Here is a 25326-nt window from a genome sequence, read left to right as displayed (position 1 = left end):
ACCATATTTATTTATTTTTTTATGATTTAGTCATACAACTCTTAACCACATTTTACATTTCCTGGGAAATATCACAAATATTAATAATAATATTAAGTTCCTTTCTGCACTTCCTAGACTTTAGACTGAACACAAGTCTTTTTCACACATTTCTTTTGTTGTTCACAGATTTAAAACAAATCTGTAATTAAGTGATGCACTTTATGTGAACATGCTTTGCTCAAAATAAAATTTAAGTTCACAGGGAATTCAACATGTTTGAGGGGAAAGGAATAATAAACCAAATCAAAAAAAAAAATCACCATTTGTTTTCTGATTATATGCTTCTTACCATTCTAAATTCTCAGGAAAAAATAGGTATGTAATTTTTAGTGTCAAGTTAATAGAAAATAAGGAACGTACTTGAAGGACAAAGGAAAATATACATAATTTTTTAATCAACAACTGCATAAAATTCACTGCAGACAAAAAAGTTGTCCATTCTTTTATAGGTGACCAACACACCAGACATCTCCCTTTTATTTTTGAAACTGCAGCTCTACCAACCCTAAGTATAGGCAAAAGGAGAACCTAGTTATTCAAAAAGAATTTTTAGCAGAGAATCGTGGTATCCAGGATTAGAAGCATCCTGGGATCACCAAGTGAGTAGGGAGCTATCTATCTAATTAGTTTTGATAAAATTCAGACAATTTTTAATAGCATAGAAACTCTGCACACTGTTTGCAGAACTGCAAGTCCTTATGGTTTGCCAGTTTAATATATTTGACATTCTTTAAATGGAGGCATAACTTGATTGCCATTAAAATAAATGAAATATAGTTCTTAATATGGTATTTAGAAAAACAGAAAACAGTTTTGTCAAAGAAAAAGTTCAGACTTGGGTCTAGAACAGGCGAAAATAAGGCCATCAACATTGTATGGAAGCAATGAATTATGAAGATTATTGGTTTATGGTTAAACATAGCAGAGTGGTAGAATAAACTTAATTCTCTAGAAATAAGAATTGCATCATCTTCAAAACCATGAAGAATGAGACAGATGAGAAATGACCGAGTTTCACGTCATTGTAGAAGAACAGTAATTGTCTCAAAAATTAAAAACATTAAAAAGTAAACCAAAATTCTTAGCCAAGGGACTGTAAAGCAAGCTTATTTCTCTAATATCCTACCTTGTAGGACCTCTGACAAGTTATAACGGAAATCCTTTGCTTTGGCTGCATGCATGGTAAAAATATAGAAACCATTATTTGCATCACTAGACCCAAAGAAGTTTCAAACCAGAAGCTTCTCTTAAAATCAGTCCAAATCAAAAGCATGTACCAACAGATCTGCAAAGCTGTAAAGCTTGTAAAATCAGCAGCTGCAAAAGCGCATGTTGACATCAGGACAATAGCTCTATCTATGGACATACATCTTGAAATTTGAGACATTGATTTTTACCCTTCAATATCATATTAACAATACCATCTTAACATTGTCATATTGAGATACAGTTATCACTGTTACAAGCTTTAAACTGAGGTCATTCAACAGCTCATTCATGAGAGGATGACTGATCAATTGTCCCAACTCCACAGGCAACACAGCCCAGCACAGGAGTGGTAACATTACCTGCCCATTTTCTGCTGCAAGTTTCTGAGAGCTTAAATTGAAGCAATGCATATTTAGCTGATATTTCAAATGAACTACAGTATACATGTTACAAAGAGACCCAGATCTCTCCTTGGAGATTTCTTCCATTCTTTAACAAATGCAGTAATAACCTTTTTCAGTCTTATGAGAATCCCATTTTAACATCATAGTAGAGTTCAGCATTAAAATGTACTTTTTGAACTACATTGCCTATTCTTATCATGTAGGTCATTTGCAACACTGCAGTAGTCAAATCAGCTATCTAGAAATTTAAAATGACCTCCATTTAATGCATATCATAATAATTATTGGAAGCAACTTAAGATTTAAAATTCTTACCTAGAACTTCTTCATAATCTACAAGTTCAAACCAGACAACTGCTACTGATGTCCAAACTCCCAGCAAAGCAATTACCATAAACCAGGTGAAAAACGAGCTTCCAGAGAGTCCTTCTTTCTTTCCATTCTTGCTTCCTCCATGCTTAGTCTCTGTTAAAATAAGGTAAACAAGTAGGAAAAAATATTTGTGTAAGACTTAGAAAATCATGGTTCAACATATAATTCTAACCCGTGTTTCTTATGACTACACAGAATACAAGACATTTGAGTAACACTTTTTTTGTTCTTTTTGGTTTTTCAAACTTCACCACTGTTACTTGCTTTTCATAACACTGCAAATTATGGTGGGAAGCTCAATGATCGTCTAAGTAAAAGCTCTACAACCAACCAAAACCCAAACACTCGCATGTAATTTATTTTAACAACTTAGCTGGACATCTCCCCTTCCTCCCCTTATGTATATTTATACAGAGCTTAACATTTTTGAGATGTTTTGCATTTGTGACAACAGTTCTCAAACTGCCACCAGAGGGCAATATGAGCAGCAGAACCACTTTGGAAGAAAAGCATTTCTTCTGAAGCAAGTTTCAAAGCTAGTTGAATTAGCCCACAGAATCAACATGAAAATTCCAATAGCCTAAGAGGGCTCCAAAATCTATATTAAGGATAAGACTCCAAGTTCAGACACTCTACCAACTAAAAAAAAATCCTCCCTGTTGGCTTAGAATCAAGCAGATTCACTACATGCTGAATACCTTTAGATTTCCAGTCCTATGGAATATACAAGTGAAAGTATGACACAGTGATCTAATGCAAATCACAGCTTCATTTGTAACTGCACATATGGAAAGTAAGTGTATGTAAAAAATCCAGTAGTTACAGACAAACCACTGAGAAAAGAAATATCTCAGCCTAGCATATATGTAGGGGGTTTCAAATGGGCATCAGCACTAGAAAAAACATAAATTGCTTGGTCCATTGCTTTAAGATCATTTTAGGGTAAGAGGGGTACATGTAGGAAACAAATGTGCATCCAAAAAGACCTGTGGCCTTTCTCCAAAGCTAAACATCCGCTCTTCTGCCTCCTATTACTACTGCCGCAAAGCTGGCACTTGGCCACAGTTTCATGCCTAACAGTCTATTCCACTTCATTCCCCTCTAAGCACCGGCCTTTGCCAGTTCAGCCACGTTCACTCCTAGTTATTGAAGTTAAGCTATTTCTTACATATTTTGGAATATTCAAGGAAGTTTGTCATGAATATTGTGATAGTATAATAAGGTAGGGAGTTATTTTTATCATACTAATTACAAGTAATGTTTGATGTCTTTATCAACACTGATCATAGAAAAAACCAAAAATAGTCTCGGCTAAATATCAATATGATTGGTTTTAAAGAAAATGGAGTAGCTCTGAAAGATGATTGATTGTAATGACAGTAATGAGAGATTGGTGACTTCTTTGTGTATTAGATATTATATAGAAGTACTTTCAGACCCTGCTTGCAATCAGGTTCACAGCTGTAATAAACTAACCTTTTATTACATTCACTGTGCTATATACTGAAATCAGACCAATAAAAAAACCCAACTGACTCACATCAGCTCTTAGCCAGCTCAGCATTTTATTGAAAAAACATTATTTGATTAAGCCTACTCTGTACAAAGATCAAATACCAACTATTTTGTATCTTTTCTATATTACACACAAAGTTCCCTTGGTATAGGCTGCCCAATAATTCAGAGAAACAGAGACAACTTGGCCTCACGTCAGGCATGTCATCACATTCAGAAACAGAACTGACTGTGTATAAAAAATATTTAAAGTACTCTTGACCAGGAAATATTAATATTCAGAAATAAACAGACTATTTAACAGCAGAACTTCACTAGTCCTGTGTTCCAATGCAGCTAATGGAAGCTTGTATGTATTTAAAATTAAACCATAAGGGTAAAAATTTAAATTATACCAGGTTACAACTTTGTTCTAGAGCATATTAGGTATTAGAAGAGGCAAACACTAACAAGAATTTTGCTGTTATTTCACACTTATTCATTTACCTTATTGTTTTCTAGTGTTTACTGCTAGTTGCTTCTCAAGAAAGGGGCTTTACTTATTAGAACAGGAAAATGGAAGACAATTAATTAATCAAGCATAGCTGTTCATATTTTTTACAGTCTAAAAGGCATGCAAATCCCTCAAAACCAAGTTCTGCTATAAAAATACCATTCACAACTGTCACAACACTACATTTTTGTGCTGTGGCTTCCTATCTTACAGGAAAATTATTTTCAAAACTCTTGATTCTGCTAAGAATTCAACCACAGCAGCTTGATCAGGCAAGGCTTCAATATTAATTGAAGTTATGTAACATAAAATTTACCTATGGCATGCACAGATAACCCTACACATGGGTCAGAACAAAATGTTGCAAGGACTGAAGCTGGCTCAGAGCTCATTCCAGTTAATTCTCAATTCAAGCCCTTTCTCTGCACATGCTGCCAGCCATGTCAGAAGTAGGTCACTTGCCATATCTGGTAAGCCTGTGCTTGCACCACCAGATGTCTTTATGCAGACATCAGAAAGTCTTAAAGTGTGCTCTATTCCTCAGCGGCAAATCTTTTAAAGTCCTATACTCACCCATCCCCCATTAAGTCACACTTACATTAAGGTGTACGAAAACCTTCTTCCTTTTACTTATGTTAAATACACCTAGTAATTTCACATAGTCCACAAATAACTTCAAAGTCAGATATCTGAAGACAAAACTATGTTTCTTACATTAAAGTGTACTCTACTCAAGCAAAAACTTAAGTTACAATTAACCACCTGCCATAAACTCATGACATACCTCTACTCCAGAGACCATTCAATCAAAGAGAACAAAGGCAGCCTGTAATGCAGATTAGAACAGCAAACTGGCTAGAAAACGCCAACATACCACAGCAAGCCAGTTATTTTGCTGATTACAAAAGCAGACACAGCCGGTATTTGAGACTATGCATTTTCCACTTGTTGACAAAAACGTTAGGATTCTACCTGTGTCATCAGCCATAACATCAGCGCTTGATTTCCCCAGACAGAGTGAGTGTGTCGGTATCTCCAAAAATTAATGTTGAAGGCAGAATAAGAAATGATTTATCCTCACTGTAGTCCTGCAACAGGAGCAAACAAGTTTCCTAAAGCCAGTTCAGCTGGAACCCGAAACTGGACCCATGAGAAACCTCTCCTCCAAATCTATTTTTAGAGCAGTTATCCTCAGGAGCCAAACGCTTTTCAGAACTCATATGGCAATCTAGGTCTGACGACAATCAAATTCACTTACTCCTCCAAACAGAGCATCCTGGGTAGTTGATTCTTTCCCCTCCCCTTAATCCTCCAACACAGCAGCAAATGAAACAGAGCACACTGTACTGTAGTATTTTCACTGCAATGTATGCCACAGCATCTGAGCTCTAAGGACATTAAATCCATCAGCATAAGCTGAAACACAAGTCCGGACACAAAGCTTGCCTGCTTGCATTTGTCAAGTTGGCCCTCACCCAAGAAACTTTCTCCATGTTGGCACTCCTCTACCAGGCTTCCCGAGTATCCTGTAGAGATGGCTCATTTGAAACTTGCTAACTACTCTAAGAATCAAAGCCTGCTAATTTCTAAGACATAGTTTTGAGTCTTCTAAAAGAGTTACTCAAAACCAACCATGCATATTCCTGCCAAAGAATTTTCAGATAATAACTGTTCCCCTGGTATACCTCATACTTGCTTCTAAGCAGACCTAAAGGAGGGTTACTGATAGTTTCGCCAAAGCAAAGCCTGTTTCCCTAGAGTGCAATACACCACTTGCCATAAAGCTAAACCAGGAAAAAATTCTAGTGCTTGCTTGTTAAAAGTAGCAGAGGTGTTGTTTTTGCTTTGTTGCCCTCACTTTCCAGAAAGGACTAACTCATCTCACTCACCTCTCCTTTAAGTTCTGACAATATGAATGCTACCTGCACAATTTAAAGCAAACACCAATGCTTAATGATCGAACATACTCTCTTCTTCTCAAGGACCAGAAAAGGAGGAAAAACCCATAAAACACTATTCAACTTACATCTTCAATTTCAGCAAACTATTCTTTTCCCACTGCATTTCAAACAAAAGCCACCTCCTTGTGGGTGGGAGGAAGACAGAAAAATTCCTTTCTCATTAACAGCAACCCTATGTTAAAACTTGAGGATCTAGCACTCTGCCCTTCTTCTCCCATGCTTCTTTAAATAACACAGCGATCAGGTAGATGAAGTGAACAGTAGAATGTCACAGCTACTTTGAAAAACAACTTATGCCTCCTGTGGTTTTAACATCCAGCGACTAATTACCAAAAGCAATTCACAATAGCTCAAGGGAGAAAGAAGTGAGAAATAACATCTGAGTTTAAGACATTTCAAAAGGATGCAAAGGAATTACAGGCAGTTGATTCTGTAACTGGTGTGTGTTTTAACTATCTTTAAAGCCACCTGAATATATCAAACAGAACAGATGCTCTAAGAAAGACCTCCTGACTAGTACATTTCAGCAACTCACATAATGCACGAGCAATTTAGAGCAAGACAGGAGGAAAATTTAAACAAAGGGTAAAAGTCACCAAATATATGGAGAAATCAAGAGCTTATTAAGGGAAATAATTTTGCACACAATCATATGTGGTCTATTGCATGTAAAACCTATATTGTTTTGATTGGTATTATATTAGGCAATTTGTTGCAAATTCACTTCAGCTGCACCTGCATTTGCAGATACCAGATCCTACTACAAGTGGATTCATGGCACATTCAACCAATGCCGAGAACCTGAAGTCCATGTTCTACGTATTTTGAGGGGATTGATCCAAACTAGATCTTACCTGGCTGAATGCCTGTAAGTGGTTGCAGCAGAACTTTCTGCTTCATTTCACTCAAACCTAAGTATATTGAGGGACAACAGTACAATGCATAAAAGCAAAGTGAGTGTAGACAGTCAATAAATTAGTTTCAAATATACATTCCCAATCTGAACTAACACACATATTTTGACCCTTAACCAAGTACCAACAGCCTTATCTTGTGCCCTTTAAAAAGCAACTGATTGCAAGAACATGTCTTCCCAAGAAATTACAAACATCTTCCTTCCTGAAAGGGGAGGCTCCAACTAAAATGGGGAAGCTCTTCAGACTCATCAAAAGGAAGATGGACCAAAAGGCCACAAAACAAACACCCCATGAAAAACATACATTAACACACACCTTGAAAAATACAGCTTACACATGTCTCTCTGAATGCCATGCTTCCAATACCAAACAACATAATTTTGGTTAGCTTTGCAAAAGACAAAGGTTAAATTGAATGATATATATTTAAAATACACTTCAAGATTGAGAAGGCTAAGCCAACAGTGCAGACTTCTTGCAAGGTCTCGCTCTACTGTGTACAAATGCTGGTTTGCCTGTTGGTTCTTTTTTGAAGGAACTCAAAATTATTATTCTTCACCTCACTTGAAAATAGTTTTTAAAGTTGAAACAGTAATACAAGTTAGTTTTGGTACAACTATGTAGTCCATGCAATTTTATGTAAATTTAGAAAAGTGTAATTGACAATCAAGACTAGCAGGATTACTTCCACCTGTAGATCACTACCAAACTGCAAGCAGAGAGGCTTAGAGGGAAAAGAGTCAATTATGAACACAAAAATAAAGGCAGGATTCAAAGCATCAAGCTAAGCTTTTGTAATGTGTATAATTATTTCCAACAAAGGTGCATTAGGAAGTAATACTGAAGCAATTATGGATTATCACATTAAGAGAAGGGTGCACTGCAGCAGGCAGCTGCTAGAAATTAGGAAAACACACTAAAAGGAAAAACAACAAAACACTAACCTCAGAGAAATAACTAAAAATCTAATTTCTTAAGTAAAAATTATCAATCAGCTAGACCATAGGGAGACTTTAGAACAAGCTTGTTTTAAAAGCAAAATGCAAAGTGATAAAAAAAAAAGATATGGGAGAGAAGTAAACCTAAAATAAGTTAAAATGCAACTGCCCTACCACAAATAGAACAGAACTAGTAGCAGCACAAAGACAGAAAACAACCTCTCTTGTATGAGCATGGCCTACTACCACTTGACATACTCACCAAATTATATTTTCCAGTATGACTAACAGTAAAACAACTGTTGCAAGCCATTCTCGGTAATAAAACTCCAGTTAATTATTTTAAATGGTTTTTACACAAAGTTTTTTTGAGTGGGGTCAGTAACAAAAATTTTGAGTAAAATATCTGTTAAAGGGAAGTCTACAGCATTCTCTGTTGATACTATTTTCCCCCTATTAAAATATGAGCTAACACACATCCCCCCACTATCGTGAGACGGGTCATATATGTGTATTTGTTTAGGTTATGTATTTCGAAATCTATACTCAATGAGCACATGTATTGAACCGTCCCGTTCTGAGAAGTCCATGCACCATGATTGCAAGCGCTATCCTGAGGTACAACAGATTTTCAACATGTAATTTTCATTCAGTGTACCAAAGGTGGAACAATACACTTTCAATGAACAGATTTGTGCTTTTGATGTGCTTTTACAAACTCTACTTCATTTGTAAGGGAGGCAGGATTACTGTTTTATTTGTTTACTTGAAGACAGAACTAAGATTTTTACTAAAATACTTATGAAATAAATATTCTATTAAATTGTGTAAGTACTTATATATAGGATATATTACATATAAATATACTATGTTTCTATAATCAATTCTAAATATTCCAACCTTAAGCTTTCACAAATAGCCATATCCACTCTTAGAAATTTTTGCTTGTTTTACAATCATGATAGCAGGGTCTTTAGAGACAAGATCTGAAGTTTAAGGTAAAGGTTTACTTTAAATAAATTCAATATAAATTCTTTGTGATACAAAATTGATTATTCCTTTTGGTATCTAAGAAACATTCTTCAGCACTGTAACCTTAGTAGAAGGGGGGGGGGGCTTTATTATTATCATCATCATCATTATAAACTAGATCTCTGCTTTGCACTTCATATAATCTAGTCTACATGGTTATAAAGATAGCTGTGCACATTACCAAAGAACTTCAATACACTAACTCAGAAACTTACTAGTTATGAACAGGGAAATGGATGGAACAGAAAGAGCTGTTAGTTCAAAGAAAAAGTCCAGTACTTAAAGTTGAAATAACAAATTAGCCAAATTAAAGGCAATATAGGCTTTCCTGTTGCCACTTCACCGATTTTACTTTAGTATTTGAGGAACTTTTCCTTATTCCACATATAATCAATCCTGACAAAAACCTTAAAGATCCTAATTTCCAATTCCTACAAGATTTCACATAGTAAAATATCTACAATACAAGCAATCAAACCAGGGCCTGCAGCAATAGGGCAAGGGGTAATGGGTTCAAATTAAAAGAGGGTACATTTAGATTAGCTACTAGGAAGAAATTCTTTACTGTGAGGGTGGTGAGACACTGGAACAGGCTGCCCAGAGCAGCTGTGGATGCCCCATCCCTGGAAGTGTTCAAGGCCAGGTTGGATGCAGCTTTGAGCAACCTGGTCTAGTGGAAGGTGTCCCTGCCCATGGCAGCAGGGTTGGAACTAGGTGATCTTTAAGGTCCCTTCCAACTGAAGCCTTTCAGTTGATGATGAAAAAATAACAAACACTGAAAACAACAGCAAAGGCATAAATTCAGGATTTGACAACTAAACAGGCTGATTGAGGAGATGCTGAGGGTAACCAAGTGCAACTGTGGGGAGGGGAGAAATGCATCACAAAGTATGTTAAAAAACTCCAGGATTCTAAGTGCCCTGCTGCACTTCCCTAGTGAAAGGAAGCTCCTTCCTTCAACAAATGAGGCAATTCCATTGAACCATCTCGAATTCAGAACTTAATCTGGATGCGAAAGATCAGAGATTCAGTTCTCTTTTCTGGGAAACAGTGTTTGAATTTCTTCAGAGGTATACAAGACATTTTTAAGTATACCCAAGGGTATGAGAGCAAAGCCATTTTAGTCCTCCACAATGAAGCTGTTCATTAGTGCACAGTCAAATCTTAACTGGCCACAACAGCAATCTCTAAGAGAGGAGCTCCACAGAACAGACTACAGCCCAGCTTTTCCCCTCCTTTCTAGGTAAAAAAGGGGACTCCAGACATAACAGGCCTATCATCATACTCGGTCTCAGCAGGCTGAATCTCATTTCACATTGGTTTGGAACAGTTTCAACAACAAGAATTGAAAACATACATTCTCACTCCTGTTCAAGTATACCCCATAAACAGCAGCTGCAACACTGAAAGTCAACCAAACTTTTTACTTCTTCAAGAAGAAAATGGAATTATTTTTCTCTTCTGTCCTGGGTGTCAGCTCTAGTTACCAAAGTTGCACAGAAGTAAAACACCACTCTTTCCAGCCCTGTTCTACACAGAATCAGAACTGAAACCCTATTCTTTGAAAATATGCTTCAGGTAAAATAGATGCATATGTGTGTGTGTGTGGGGGGGGTTATGCTTCAGGTAAAATAGATGCATGTAGGGTTTTCTTTTTTCCTTTTTTATATTCAGCCTATAAAGAGAGAGGCTCAATACTTTTTTTAAAAGTCAGCCCATTTCTGAATATAAGCTGTTACAGTTCAAAGTACTTTTAAGCCTATAGATACCTTTCCGGTACACAGGAAGCACCACAACATTTAGAAAAGTTTTTTAGTTGCAGGCTAAGATGATTTATTACTAAGTCAGAATTAATTATTCTTCCGAAAAAAATAACAATACAAAACACAAATAAGATTGTCATGTGGCTGACTGATGTCAAGCATCATTCCCAGGGTGGTTTTTTTAATTATTATTCTTATGAGGTTACATTTACTCTGACTGTAAATAGTGAACAAATCCCGATCGCTTTACATTTAAATGATTCTTCTAAGACATACATACAAAACAAAAATCAGAAAAATTTATTCAGAAGAAATCTACTCACAAACGAAACATCAAAGGAATTACTAGTTCTGGGCTTATTTTTAAAGAATAAAAGTTTTTCTCTCTAAGAGAAAAATAGTCACAAATTAAAGACAAAAAGAAACTTAATGACAAATTCTGTCCTAGGATGCTACATAGTTTTGCAAGACTTGTCAGAGGCAGCAAAACAGTTTGCAGTGCTAACTCTGCACTTTTCAGGGAGGTTTGGAGACCAGCTGTTTGCCCCGTAAGTGCTGCTGCTGTTAAACTTCCCTCTGGAGTTCTGTTTATCCAAGCATAACTGCTGAAGTCAGAAGAGGTAAAAATGAATACAGATACATGTTCCTAAGAAAAAATCCTGAATCTGCATCTGCTTCTTCTGAAAATGATTCTCTGTCTAGCACATTTATAAAAGTTAGTCAAATTTTGTCCACATCATGTTTTGGGTTTTTCTTCTTGGCTGTTTAGATGAATATCTATTTGAATAGTTCTTCAATTTGGATTTATTACAAGGAAAAATGTGCATAATGTGCACACAGCTTGGATGATCAATAATGACATTGCTTACAACTTGGAAGAGTTTTATAATTAATGCTGACTATCAACTGGAACACATTTAAAGCAGTATTTAATGCATCTATCACATACCAGCTGAATAGTTTGGATTATTTTTTTTTTTTAAACCTTTTATCCACAAACTTAAAGATAGTACAGTAACAGGTTTAAATAGCACTTCAGGAAAAAATAAAAAGTCCTGTAAAAACAGAACAAAACCATTTTGTGTTATCTATTTACCTAATCTAAATAGATTCCGATTCCCACATTCCGATATTTTTCCCAAACACTTTAGTCAATTTTTCTCAAGTCTTGTTTTTATGTGTATAAAACAAAAAAAAATAGAATTAATGCCCAAAACTGATTTAGAACTTACCTCTTGTAAACTCACTATACATAAAACATCAAGAAAGAAGTTCAAGGTTAAGACTACAACCTTATAACGAAATTTGTTTGTCTCATGCTATAGGATCAACATATCTGTTTAGACTGTAACACTGATAAGACAAAATTCATACTGATTTTAACTGTGCAGATGACTTAAAGATCTTAACTAGCTGCTACTTTGACTAACCAGCTCTCTGTCACTGAACATTTGGAAATAAGATCTAAAATTATATGATCTACCTATCTCATGTTTGAATGATTTAATGTAGCCAATAGTCCTACATAATTACTAGGTTAATTAAATGTTTGGTTGTATTTAGGCCAAAGCAGAGTTCAGGAAAGGTAAAAGTGGAAAGGAAATACAAGAAATACTTAAACACCCAACATGCAAATTCTGCCAGTGGTGACCTTTAAAAAAAGTTTCTATTACATAAGGTTGAAAATCCTCATCTCTGTGTATAGCACGCAGGCATTTATTTTAGGGCATTTTTTCCTTGTTCCAATTTCCTATCCTGTAATGTGGGTCACATTAATTTGTTTTAGCAACAAGTCCTAATTAAATCACAAAATAAAGAAAACATTACGTTGTTTCAGTTTTTTCTATTTTTCTCATGGTCTGAGCAAGTTTCAAATTGAAACAAGTAAAAATCTAGTTACCATGCAAGTACCTACAGCCCTGCTATTCACAGGCTTCTGCTCATGGGAAAAAAAGAACATTTTAAAATCCTTTATTTGATGCCTAAAACTGATCAAATTTTCAAGTCTGCTACCTAGTCAATTTAATTAGGTGTTAGTTCAAAGAGGTGATACACATCTGCAACTCCTACAGATGTCAGAAGAGTTTTTAGGTGTCTCATACCTACACTCTTATTAATAGTTGTTAAAATATGTTGTTAGGAGATCTCAGTTGCAAAAGTATTGCTCTTTTCACAACTTTCTTGCTTCAAAAGATATAGCTGTGTCCTCCAATTACTATGGGAAGAAATAATACCACGGTTACAAACTGCTATGTCAACTTTCTTTAATAATAGTAAAAACACAAACAAAACAAAACAAACAGAAAAAACCCACACCACCTTAAAAAAACACTGGCATGGAAAGTGAGATATGCTATAATAGTAATTAATTGTTTATTATTACTCAACCAGAACCTCAGGAAATAAAACTGTAAAACAAGAAAACTGCTGCTCAATTGTTACAAAACCCCTAGCTATTACAGGTTTTAAAAAGAAAGCCTTTAAACAAACAACTCGGTAGCAGTTGTTACGCTGGGTAAGTACATGCAAAGTAATAGTGCAACTCCATATGAAGGAGACTAAAATTTGTTTCATTTATAAAGCTGTCACAAAGCTGGACCACATATACTACAGTCTGTTTAAACTCAGTATATGTTTATCTGCATACTTAATTTCCAGTGTGTTTAAAGACACAACAGAGTTACAATTTCCACTTCAAAGCATAGCTCAAAACTCTGCCATGCAAAGAGCTAGCCCGTAGGATGCAGTTAAGAATAACACTGCTGCAGGCTATCACACAGATTACCAGTTTGTGATCTTCATCGGGAAAGAATCACTTGGGGTAACTCAGAACTTCACTGCTCAAGTTCTCTACAATGAAGAATTCAACATAAGAATTAGCACAGGAACACTTATCACATGTTTCACAGTGATTCAGGAAGGTCCAGCTGAAAACAAACTTTTTTTTCTTTTTGTACAGGTGATCAGTAAAGGGATTTTCAGTTTAAAGAAACAGAAATACCGAAATCTCACCTCTTTATGCACTCTGTAATTAGAAACAACCTTAACATGCATGCCTTCTACCGATTTTTTTTTTTTTTGTTTTACTGAAGCCCCCGTATATCAGGCCATTACAATAGCATTTCCAAACCAACCATTCACCTTCTACATTCACACCATGGCTCCATGATGACACAATCAAACTCTTAATTCAGCCTCATCCTCCCTTGACACCCAGCCACACAGCAATCTCTTCTATCCAAACGACTTTCCATAAAAGTGTTTACAACCAAAATGAGGAAGGAAATAACAGATAGATTGTAACACAATAAATCAGATTATACACTGCACAATTGTAATGTCAAGAGCATAAAGTAAGCATACTGACCAGTACTTCAGATCAGAAATTAGAGAGACAGAATTTGTAGATAGATAGAAGCATGATATTTACATAGAATCCATCATATATGAAAATTAGGTATTATACCACAGCACAGCCGGGTAGCTGAGAGAGACCAGAGAAGGCATGGGTAATCACATTACTACTTCCAGTGCTTTAAATGGGAAGTTCAGTGTTTCCATGAGCCAACAAAAGAGCTTCAGCAGGAAATAAGCAACCTGTTTAGCTGATGAACTTTCTCTGCTCTTTAGGTAAATTAAAAAGCTAATAGAAAGCCTTCATCAAGGGAAAGTACACTATAAAATAGTCTTTACAACAGAGATGAGATAAAAAGTCAAAGTTCATGCAAACTACCAGGCACAACTATCTTCCTAGAACTGAAAAAGAAGTACTATTAGTACAAAATCGCATTTGGACAATGACATCAGGTCAACCGAAAAAAAATCCAACAAAAAAATCCACAAAACCCCCCAACAAACAACAAACAAAGTTAAAGAAGCCAGAAATTAATGAAAGGATTAGATAAGGGACCTTAGAAGGTCCAAAAGGCAAGTTAAAGGAGTTAAAAGCTTGGCAATACATTTGCGCTTAGATATCTAAGGAAACTACCTGATTAACCAGGAAAAAGTGAAATGAAGCATGTCCTGGGATCTTGCAGAGAAAAGTGGGAGATGTCAGAAGATAACCTCAATCACTATTACGGAGATTAAAGAAAATTTATCAAAGCAACAGTAGAGTACTTTTGACTTCAATCGGTGTAGCAACAGAGCCTCAGAACTACCAGAGGCAGGATTTATTTTTTTTTTTATATATATAAAATTAAGTTGTCTGTAGATACAGACGATGTCTTGTGTTGGAAATGTGGGTTTTGTATTGCGTCTAGCTTGTCATTAGATTAGAACTCCCCCACTTGTCATTAGAAATACAAAGAAAACAAATAGCAATTACTGCACAACTACATAATCAGGGAGAACTACGTTTAAGTAATTTTAAAAACGTAATTCTCGTAAGAAAAAAAAAAGATACCCATACAGCAATATAATGACAGATGCCTTACTATCAGTACTCCTGCAAGTAAGTATAGCTTACAAAGTAATTCACATTTTGTAAGTCATTTGTATTTCAAAAGTAGCTGGGCTACTTATCCTCATTCTTACTGAAAGGCTTCTCCAGCCACTAATGCCCAAGACATTTCCAAATTTCCCATCTCGTGAAATCTGAGGGAGTTAACTCACGACAGGTGACACACACTTGTTCTGTACCAAAACTGTCCCTCATCCAGTGAAGCTTTAAGTAATATTCCAGCAAGTATCTATTACTTCATCTAGCTGTTTAAAATTTATTTTAGTCCTTTTAGAGAGGCTAGAGTTTTTACAGTGAATTCTGTAGACTAGTGACAAGAAGCCAGACTTCCTAATAAAGATAACAACACATTTCCCTCAACAAGTATCCCCAAACTGTCAAATTTTTACCTGGTTTTCACTTCTGTACTCCAAATAAAATCATTGGCCTATTCATACAATTCAGTAAATGTCACTTTCAAAGAAGTGTCCATCAGTAGCTGTACAAAGATTTTTTTTATTAGGATTGATTTGACAGCTTCTAGTATATGACTTGTCAAAGTAAAAGGTAGAGTTCTAGTTCTAAAAATTATTTAGTTGCAGCTCTGACATTTCAATGAATCTGAAGACACCTATATAAACTACAATTAGAACTATTAGCGACTTATTCTATTTGTAAGATTACTGTCAATATTTTCTGATGCAAAACATAAAAGCAGATTACTACATTCAGATGCAGGCATTGTCTCAGTGCACAGATTTCTAGATGTGCTGTCAGCTTCAGTGGTTTCACAGCTATGAGCAACACCTTGGCAAGAAGCCACGTACTCTCCTACGAACTGCTGTGAAAGTGAATACTACATTATTGACAACTGCCTCAAACTTGAGGTTTCTTCTTCACAGGCTCGATTACTAGCCATGTCAAATTCACTTCCTCATCTCATTTTCACATCCCTCAACTATGGAAGGCTTACTGGCTGCTGTGAAGACTGCTCCTCTAACTGTTACTCTATTCACACAAGAGTAATCATCCATTACTTCTTTCTGCAGCTGCAACTATGAAAACAGCATCAGCTTCACGCTGTAATTTCTACAGTCCTCCAAGGGATTCTAACTAGAAGTTGCTGAAACTAACAAAATACTTGTCCAAGTTTGTCCAAGTTTAAGAGGTTACATCTTAGGCAAGTGCCTAACGCATTACTCATACTGCTTCATCCCCTCATAGATAACAGTAAATAAAGTGTCCCCAGTACAATTATACAAACCATGTATCTTTTAATATAAAGAGCTAAATTTTTACTCAAACCGAAAATAAAAAATTATGGCATACTTTTTTACTTAGCCAGAGATTCAGTTTCCTGATAAATTTGTTTTTCAAAGGTTGACAAACCTTTTAAGCGATATTCAAAGTATTCACAGAACCATGTTTAGTACTGAAAGATATACCAGGGATGCATGTTCTTAATGCATTATAATCGAAAATCTGTATTTAGCATGCTTAATACTACATGATGATCAGAGCACCTCCAGTCCAAACAAAAAGTGTAATATAGACACTGGCATAGGCCAGCAATCAAAAAAGGATTAAAAAAAACAACAGAAAACCCCTACCAACAAAACCACCTCCATGAACATCATAATATTGTAACATGATCTCTAAACTCTTGTATATTTCAGTATATTTGAAAGCTTTTTCTCTTAATTCATCATGTGATAGGTAAAATAATCTTATATGGTTCATCCTTTAATTAATACTGTTCTCCATATTACTGCTATATTCGAAGAGGAAAACCAGACACTACTTCAGTGTCATTACCACATTTCATCACCAGAGCTCTGTGCGTGTCAAGCTCAAAATCAAAGAAGTTACAAAGAGCAAGCATTCAATCTCTCATAAAAGCACTTCCTTTCTTTAGTGCAGTGTGCAAGGTTCCATGCTGACTCCAGAAGTATATACCTTTTTCCTCTTTCAAGCATGTTCTGCTATGCTTAAAAATGCTACTGCACACGGAGCTTTCCAGCTTTCCCTACCTAAACTGTTCACACGTAGTAGTTCAGGAATAGTTAGATTTCCTAAGGTGTTCCCTATCGGGGCAGGTAGGTAGCTGTATCAAAAAGTCTTCTGCGTGCATTCTTCCAAGATTATTCCTCCTTGCTTCTAAACTCACAGAAACTTAGATGCTATACCTACAACAGATCTAATAACTTTAGACCAGTGCTGCTACACAGGTGAACCCGAGGAGGTGTTCCAAATTTTAACACAAGAATAACAACGACCTCACTAGCACCAGACACTGGGCAGCCCAGTTCTACTCTCGGCTTCTGGTAAGCACGGTCTGAGTGCACCTTTCCGGGATACCCGCAGGTGTCGAAACCCGCCGCAGCCAGGCGGCCTGCACGCCGCTCGCCTTTCCTTCGGGGAGCTCTCCAGGGTCGTCCCCACCGCCCAGGCCCGGCCACGCAAGCTTCGCCTCCGCATGAGCTCCCCAGAAGGGGGACGATGGAAATGGCGGGACAGGAGCCCAGCAACCTGCCCCTGCCCCGCGGCGCGGGGGGGAGCGCGGCCCCCGCAGGCCCCCGCCGCGCGACAGAAGGGGAGGGGGAGGGCGGGGGAGGCCGCACCTCAGCCCGCCGCGGGGCGCAGGCGGCGCGGAAGGCGCAGCACCCCCTCGCTTCGCCCGGGGCCTCCCCCGCGCCGCGGCGAGGGGCTGCAAAGGCCCCTTCCCTTCCCTTCCCCTCCCCTCCCCCAGCTACGGGGCTCCGGCCGCCGCCGCCCCGCAGCGCTTGGGGCCGCGGCAGCCCCCGCCCCTTCGCCCCAGAACGGCGGCCTCGCTCCCGCAGCGGCGCCGCTCACCTCTCTTGGAACCGGGGCTGGGGCTGCTGCCGGCGCCTCTGGAGCTCTTGCGTGAGGCCATGGCACCTCCTGTCAGGCAGCGGGGGGCGGGGGCAGGGCGGAGCGCAGCCGGCGGGGCCGCCGCGAGAACGAGACAAGCACCGCCACCGCCACCTGAGCCCCGCGTGCGGCAGCGCCCTGCGGCCCCTGCAGCGCAGCGCCCAGCGCACCGCGGCCCGTCCCGCCCGCCCGCCGCCAGCCAATCGCGGGGCGCCCACGGGAACGAGGCGGGGCGCCTCTCAGTGCCGATTGGCCGCGGGGCGAGGGGGAGCGGCCGCGTGCCGGGTGCGCGTGTCCGACACGCACCCCGCCGCCGGTGCCTTTGAACGTGGCAACGCGGGAGCGAGCGGCGACTTCTCGCGAGGGTTCGGCCGCGCGCGCCAGGAGGGGCCGGGGCCGCGGCGGCCGCCGCCGCTGAGAGGCCGCAGGTTTGGGTCCCTCGTCAGCGGCCGCCGCCCTCCGCCCCTCCCTGCGGGGGGGAGCTGCCCCATCCCGTTCCCTGCTGGTAGGGGAAGGGGCTCGGGCCCTGAGGAAGAGCGGAGCGGAGGCGGGGAGGGGGCGGCTGCTGGCTGTCGCTGTGGGGCAGGGGGTTGTGCGGCCCCGGGGTCTTCTAGGTCAGTGAGGAGAAGGAGAGCGGGGAGCGGCGGGGATAGATGCTGGGAGGCCCGTGTGTCCGCGCGGGAGGGCGGCGGGCGGGCGGGCGGTGCTCCGTGCCCGGCAGCGTCCGAGCCGGCGGCCGGGGAAGAGCTAGCGGCGGGGCGGGGGGGGCCGGGCCCTCTGGCGCCCTGCGGGGGGGCCTGTCCGCAGCCCTCGCTGCGGGGGTGAAGCTGGCTGAGCGGGGCTTGGGAATTCCTGCGGAGACTCTGCTTAAAGCACCCTGTGCTGTTTTTTAAACCGTCCTCCACTGTGTTCGAGCCTTAATAACGCATCCAGTTAAATGCCCAGATTATGTAAAATAGCTCATTAAGCCTTTCAGAGGTCGCCTTTTTAACCAACGTGGTAAAAGAGTTTGAAGAACGTTACATCAATGGATGAAGTCTCCACAAGCTTTTTTTTGAGGCTTTATAAACATACTTAAAATAGCCTGTGACAAAATAATCCTCTTTATCAATCACAGGATTTCAGGATGCTTCTTGTTACTCAGTGGTACGGATAGAGAATTACTTGAGTGGCAGCTTGGCATAGCAGTAAAAGTCTGAAACAAAAAAGCAAAACCCAGCTGTGAACTCTGATTGTAAATACAGTGTTTCAGGTAGAAATAAATAATTTCAGAAATAGGAGCTTTTGCAAATGCATTTGTGGAGAAAGAGCTCTGGCTTTTCCCAAAACAAAGGTAGGCACTGTGTTTTGAACAGAGTAATGCAATGAAGCTAACCAGAAATAGTAATTTACCGAGGAGTGTTAATCAGTAATTTTGAAAGTGATTTGAACTTAAGTGCTTAGTCAAGTAACAGGTTGACACTGTAGGTACGTAAGCCGTAGAAGTAAAAAACAACTAGTTTTGTGAACACCAAAGCTAGTGAAGCATACTTCTTGGTATCTCTTACATGAATTAATTGGTGTCTAGTACAGTTGGGTACTTGAACTTTTCACTTGGTTATGGCATTCTACTGAAGTCTTACTTTCACAAAATATGTAAGTAATAATAAATCAGTATTTCTGAAATGTTCTCCTTTTGTCTAGTGTGGCTGGAACTGCCAAACAAGTTCAAAAGTTGCTGGGGAGGAGCAGACATACCCATGGCCATGTACAATTTAGCACAGAAAAGCTAACAGGATAAATTATTAACATTTCAGCAAATTGGGAAGTACAGCGTAAGGAACAAATAGTCCTAAGGAAAGCAAGAAAAAAATTATAGTCGGTGATTACTGAAACTATAATGATTAGTAGAAGATGATTGCCTGTGTGACTACATTCTTGTGAGTAGTAGTTGCTGTCAAGTAAGACAACAGCTTTTTGTGATTAATGTGGAATACAGTTTCCTGAAACTGTGCTGTGGGAAGTGGCAGTTTGATAAGAAGTTAAGCATGTCGAAACAACTGGGTGAGCAGTGACACTTGGAAGAATTTTGCTAATGATTTACTGTGAATAGAATTTCTGACTAAATGGACTGTAAAATTCCTTACGTCTGTTTTCAATGACACACAGCTGCCAGAATTTTGTATTTGGTGTATCCAGTACCTGCTTGTATACTCTTGTGTCCAAGAAAACTTGCAGGATGAAAACATACACACAGAGGTAGAGCTTATAGCAAAATTGTATCTTTATGCTGATCACTAGCCTTCTGCATGATCTTGTTATTCAGAGGTTTCTGTTGATCTATAGCATCAGGAAGACTTTTTCTAAACGGAAGGAGAATTTAGATAAGAGGGACTGTTGTCTTTTAATGGTCAGAGAATATTTTTCTATATTCCTGCCTGATATCTCTGATCATGTACTTAAAATCATGCATAGTTTTGGACTAAACAGCCTTTCAGATGTACTTCCCAGAAAGCAGTAGCCCTGGTTTTCCTGCTGGGATCACCTGAAGACAATTCTGGTGCAGGCTGTGTAATCTGTGTTGTGCCACTGAAGAAGCTGGGACAGCTTGGTGTGATTTACTCTTGACAGGGTGACTGTTGCAGCAAATGATATGATGATCCCTTCTGATCTGAAACATTGTGAAAACCTAAACAAAGTTTAAAAATGTCATTTTGGGAAAGACGATGGAGAGAAAAGCAAACAGCATGGGAAGGTGAATCTATATGGGAATGGCTTGTCATTTTTTAATCTGCTCAGTTGTTTTAGAGCTACATTTGGTACATTGTGAGGCTATGCAGTAATCCACAAGAAGACAAATATCACTGGTTTTGTTTGCAGGAGGAAAAGAAACAGGGCAGATAATATAACAATGAGAAAGGAGCAAGTTTGTTAAGCAAAAGCAAAGAAGAAAAATCAGGAGGACTAAAAATTGACTTACGTAATAAAGCCAAGAGGTATGAGACAGCCCACAACAGTCAGTTGGAGTCTTTCCACTTGGATCATGCTTATTTAAAACAGAAAATAAAAAATCCTTCCTCTTGGCAAGAATCATGTTTACCTCTACTCCAAACTGTCCTAATTGACTGCTTGTTGAGACTACAGCTAAACTAAAGTTAAATTGTACCACATATCAAATTATTGTATTAGAAGAATGCTACCGATTAATGAACCCTGCTTGGAAAATGAATGCGTGGTTTTACTGTGCGTTTTGTTTCCATAAATACCTATGCATTAGTGCAGTTACAGCTATTTTGCTGCCCTGATTAATTCAATAGCACAGTAACTGCTATTCGACAGAAACATATCAAAGGTGATAAGCTGAAGCAGCAATGAAGCAATTACACAAGAGGAGGATTCAGCTTCTAGTCTCCTAATTTCTAAAAGAACTGCAAATACATGACCTGTCTGTAGCAAGAAGGGATGCTGAGTAAAAGAGGCATTATTACTATGAAAGAACGTGTGACATCTACTTAAAGTAATTCAGCCTTATATTTTTCACTTCCTGTATCATCGCTGTATAAGCTATTTTAAATCACCCTTCACCTGTGCCAAATTCAGTGCTATAGTTTTTTGAGTTTAAGCTGTGTGTTCCATTGACAAATATATTTCCGTTCACAGTTTTTATCTGCGTTTGTCATAAAGTCATCTGTTACACTGCTAATAGACCATGACATTTCTTGCATGAAAAAAGTGTAACTAATAATTGAAGGCTCAGAGGCCTTAACATTATACTGTTGGTGTTCCTGAGCTATGTTATTCACATTTTGATCATTCTAACTGAATTACAGCTGTCCATTAGATTATGTCCATTTTTTATAAGTAAGTGAGTTTCAATTGATCATTAATGGAAAGCCCATTCTCTTAACTAGAGAAGAGTATTTTTTTGACTTAATACATTGCAATGAAGAGAGGTATGGAATTCTCGGGATATGATAAACATAATATATTACAAACACTAAGATAGTCTAAGATTTTTCAATAGAAAACTTTGATATTTAGAATGTTAAGGTTTTTTATTGTCCAGATGATACTTTTTTCATGCATGGTGAGTGAACTAAGAACCCTGCTAGCCAGCTGAAGAAGATGTTTCCACCAGCAGACTTCATGTTCAAAAACGTGCTTTGGGTGAACTGAGGACAAAGAGGGTGGTGAACAGGTTTTGCTGTTTTTCTGGATTATCATGTTGATACTTGAACTGCTGATCAGCTTTCTGTTTCTAATGGGGTTACAGGCAGTACAGAGGATCAACATCTAGCCATTTGCATTTGTCAGCCAGAGTTCACTAACTACTGATGGAAAACCAGATCAGATGTTTTAGGAAGAGCGGGAGAAAAGAGAAGGTAAACAGTATTTCAGTTATCCAAATGTAAAAAGCAGCATTCTCTGTGGTGGTGGTCCACTTACAGCTAGCTGACTCTGCAGCAAAGAAAGGTGTCTTTGAGTTGGTTATTCTTAAGGAGGAATGATGTCTCATTTATTTATTTTAACAATACTTTTATGGTAATAGACACCTGTTACTAAATTTATGCATTCTTATATAAACTTAGAACATCTTCTAAATAGTTGGTGGTAGTGACAAATGGAAAGCAGCCATTTGTTGGAGAGGAGTTCCAAGGATCTAACTATCCAGAATATAAGGAACGCAAAGAACTTCAGCCAGGCAAAGCATGTCTAATTCTGGCAAAGCTAAAGTTGAAGTGAAGTTTGGTTTGAAATTGCTAAAGTAGAATGTAGGCTATCTATTATAAAGTCTAAGATCAAAAGCTTGTTCTTCTTTCTCTCAGCTGATTTGTATTGACCTCCCCAGTGAGTAATGCAAATAGCATTTGGCCTTTGGATCAGTAGCGTGGCCTGGTAGTCTGGGATTTGTTACGGTATTGCTTGGATTCTGTGGGTCTTACTGCAGATTTCGCCAGTTCTGATTCAGCTAAATTGATCCCTGTGAGTGTAATTACAGCTGAGAATGAAGCATGCTTCTCAGAGCAAGTTTTTGTATCTGGTGATTAGGTTTTGCATAACCTGTGAAGATTATTTGGAATTTAATTGAGGCCATTTGTCATGTTACTATGCACCAGCACAGGAATATGTGGATTTATGTCCTACAGCATGAGAGGCTCAGAAGAAAAGAACAAACATTTCTTTGTGCACTTGTAACAGTTGTTTGTAATGTGTATTCTTGAAAGGACAATCAGAAACTAGCCTTGAAAGATCTTTAAACTGGAAGGCATACCTTCCAGATGGATTGAGAACAATTGATGGGACTCAAATAGTTCAAAACACAAGCTGACTACAGTTAGACTAGAACAAACCAGGATCAGTACTATTTCAGTTATCTTGGATAGAAAAAAAAGTCCTCATTAGAGTGGCAGCAAGAGAATGAGGCTTAATCAGCCATTCCCAGTGCTTGCCATCATAACTGCTACTAAATAAGTAAGGTAAATAAGAAAATAAGAAGGTACTTTCCTACCAATGTACTGCCTGCTCTTTCCCAGAGACTTTTACTTATTAATTTATTATAATAGTTTAGCAAAAGGGGGAAAGCATCAAAATGGTCTCTAGCCTGCAGTTGCATTTGGTAAAACTGTTGTACAGGTTGCAGCAAAAGTACTGATATTACATAAGCTCTCTGAATTGCAAAAATTGCTCATTGGAAGTTCTAGACTTTTCGTTTGTTTAAAAAAGAAAAACCTGTGTTGGTCATAAATTAGGATGTTCTTAAGTTTAGTGAATGTGCAGGTATGAACAGAAGTAGCAATGCACTTAATAGGTTGTCGTGATGAATCGTACTTTACTGTGAGTAACTTAGCAGCTTTCCAGAATCAGCCTGGAATATTTTTATCAAATCAGCCACCACCCATAGCTGCTTACCCCAAATACCATGTCTGAACTAGTCTTTCTTTACCTTCACACTTTCTAATAATTTTGTGAATTTTCCACATTAGAAAAGGAAACAAATTGTCCAAGCAGCAGGAGAATATGCAGTGCTCTTGGAACTAAATTCCTGGAGATTTGTTTCCTTTGTCTCCCAAAACTCTCTGCCTGTTTCAGTAGCCTCCCATCTTACACTGAGTATTGTGATCATCCCCATGGGTTGTTCAGATAACATGTACTGTCTGGGTAGTGCAGAGCTGTAAGGTTAGCATGTTTTGGCATGGCTGGCTACCACATGTTTGCTGATTAGTCATCCTGTTGGCAAATTAAAGAACTGAATCCTCTCTAATGAACTTTGTATCTTCAGTTATAAATAAATACCACTGAAGTTCCTTTAACATACGAAATGTACTGCAGCCTTCAGAGGCTTTTACATACTCAATCATTCCAGAAAAAAGGAGGAAGTTTTGCTTAGCTGTATTTAAATTAATTCAAAACCTGAAAGCACCTGCAGGAAATAGGTAAACAGTAGCTAGTATTGTTAGAAAAACCCCATAAGTGCTAGACCTTTCCTTGTAGAGGACCTTTTCAGTGCAGAACACTTGTTTAGGGAGCTCTTACAGCTAGTTTCAGTCTGGCTGTAGTATAGGGGCAAGGAAACAAATAAGATGAGTAGTATTCTCTTAAAAATTACAGATTTCAGTAAACCAGACCATACAAGATGACAACAGAACTTGCTGATGCTCATGTCTTTGCAAGTTACTCTGAGGCATATTCAACATGAGCTCGCACACCTACTGAGACTTTTTCCCAGCCTCTGGAGACTATTTCTGCTGAGGCTACACACACACACACACCCCAAAAAAAAAGACATAGGACTTCTTAGTATAGAGACAAATTCTTAGATATATCAGCTAGTGCTAGTGTTTCCAGCACCCTCACTTGCTCCTTGGTCTTACAAGGTGAAAGAGAGTAACCTAAGGTTGCTGTTTTCATGAAGTGAACTGTTTCTCTCTGAGCCCATTTGACTTGTCAGTGATACATGTAGCAGTTGAAGAAATGTAACTTAATGATAGAATTGTGGCTCGCTCACTACCCTATATTCTTTAGGCAACTGAATTTCAGAGCTGAAATGCTTTGTGTTTTATTTGTTAATCTCCGATGCTTGATATTAGTAGGACATGAACAGATTTGAGTGGAGTTGACTTAAAACTCACTGTATTTAGTAACTCCTTTGAGATAGATGATGAACATTCTTCTGTGTGTTTTCTGTCCGGTTAGCTTTTTGTGCATGAGTGTAAATAGTGTATTGGAATACTTCTTTTTAAAGTTGTGGATTTTCAAAGTGTTCTGCAGTAAGCATTTTCTGCCAGCTGTATGCTTCTGTTAGCTCCGCTTCCATTTCCCACAGGTATGTCTTCCCATCTACTGGAGCAGAACACTTTAGAGAGTAGT

The 25326-nt window shown here is 38.6% G+C and overlaps 1 protein-coding gene across 13 annotated transcripts in view; it reads right to left on the bottom strand.

The window, feature by feature from the left end:
• ASPH (aspartate beta-hydroxylase) overlaps window positions 1–18170 on the bottom strand; it is a 122890-nt gene extending 104720 nt beyond the window's left edge. For 3 of the 13 annotated variants that reach the window (XM_055706458.1, XM_055706455.1, XM_055706456.1), the window contains exons 1-3: window positions 17941–18165; window positions 1971–2120; window positions 1169–1213 (exon numbers count right to left, since the gene is read on the bottom strand). In XM_055706458.1, the coding sequence (XP_055562433.1) occupies window positions 1169–1213; window positions 1971–2120; window positions 17941–18001 (256 nt within the window). In that variant the 5' untranslated portion in view covers window positions 18002–18165. Of the gene's footprint in view, window positions 1–1168; window positions 1214–1970; window positions 2121–5007; window positions 5271–17940 lie in introns of those variants that run through there. The other 10 variants (XR_008731608.1, XR_008731609.1, XM_055706463.1 and 7 more) reach the window with 10 other exon arrangements.
• Between the last annotated feature and the right edge of the window lie 7156 nt (window positions 18171–25326).

Source organism: Falco cherrug, chromosome 3 (genome assembly GCF_023634085.1).
Source record: "Falco cherrug isolate bFalChe1 chromosome 3, bFalChe1.pri, whole genome shotgun sequence".
Classification (NCBI taxonomy): Eukaryota; Metazoa; Chordata; class Aves; order Falconiformes; family Falconidae; genus Falco; species Falco cherrug.
This window is presented reverse-complemented; position numbering and strand designations above follow the sequence as displayed.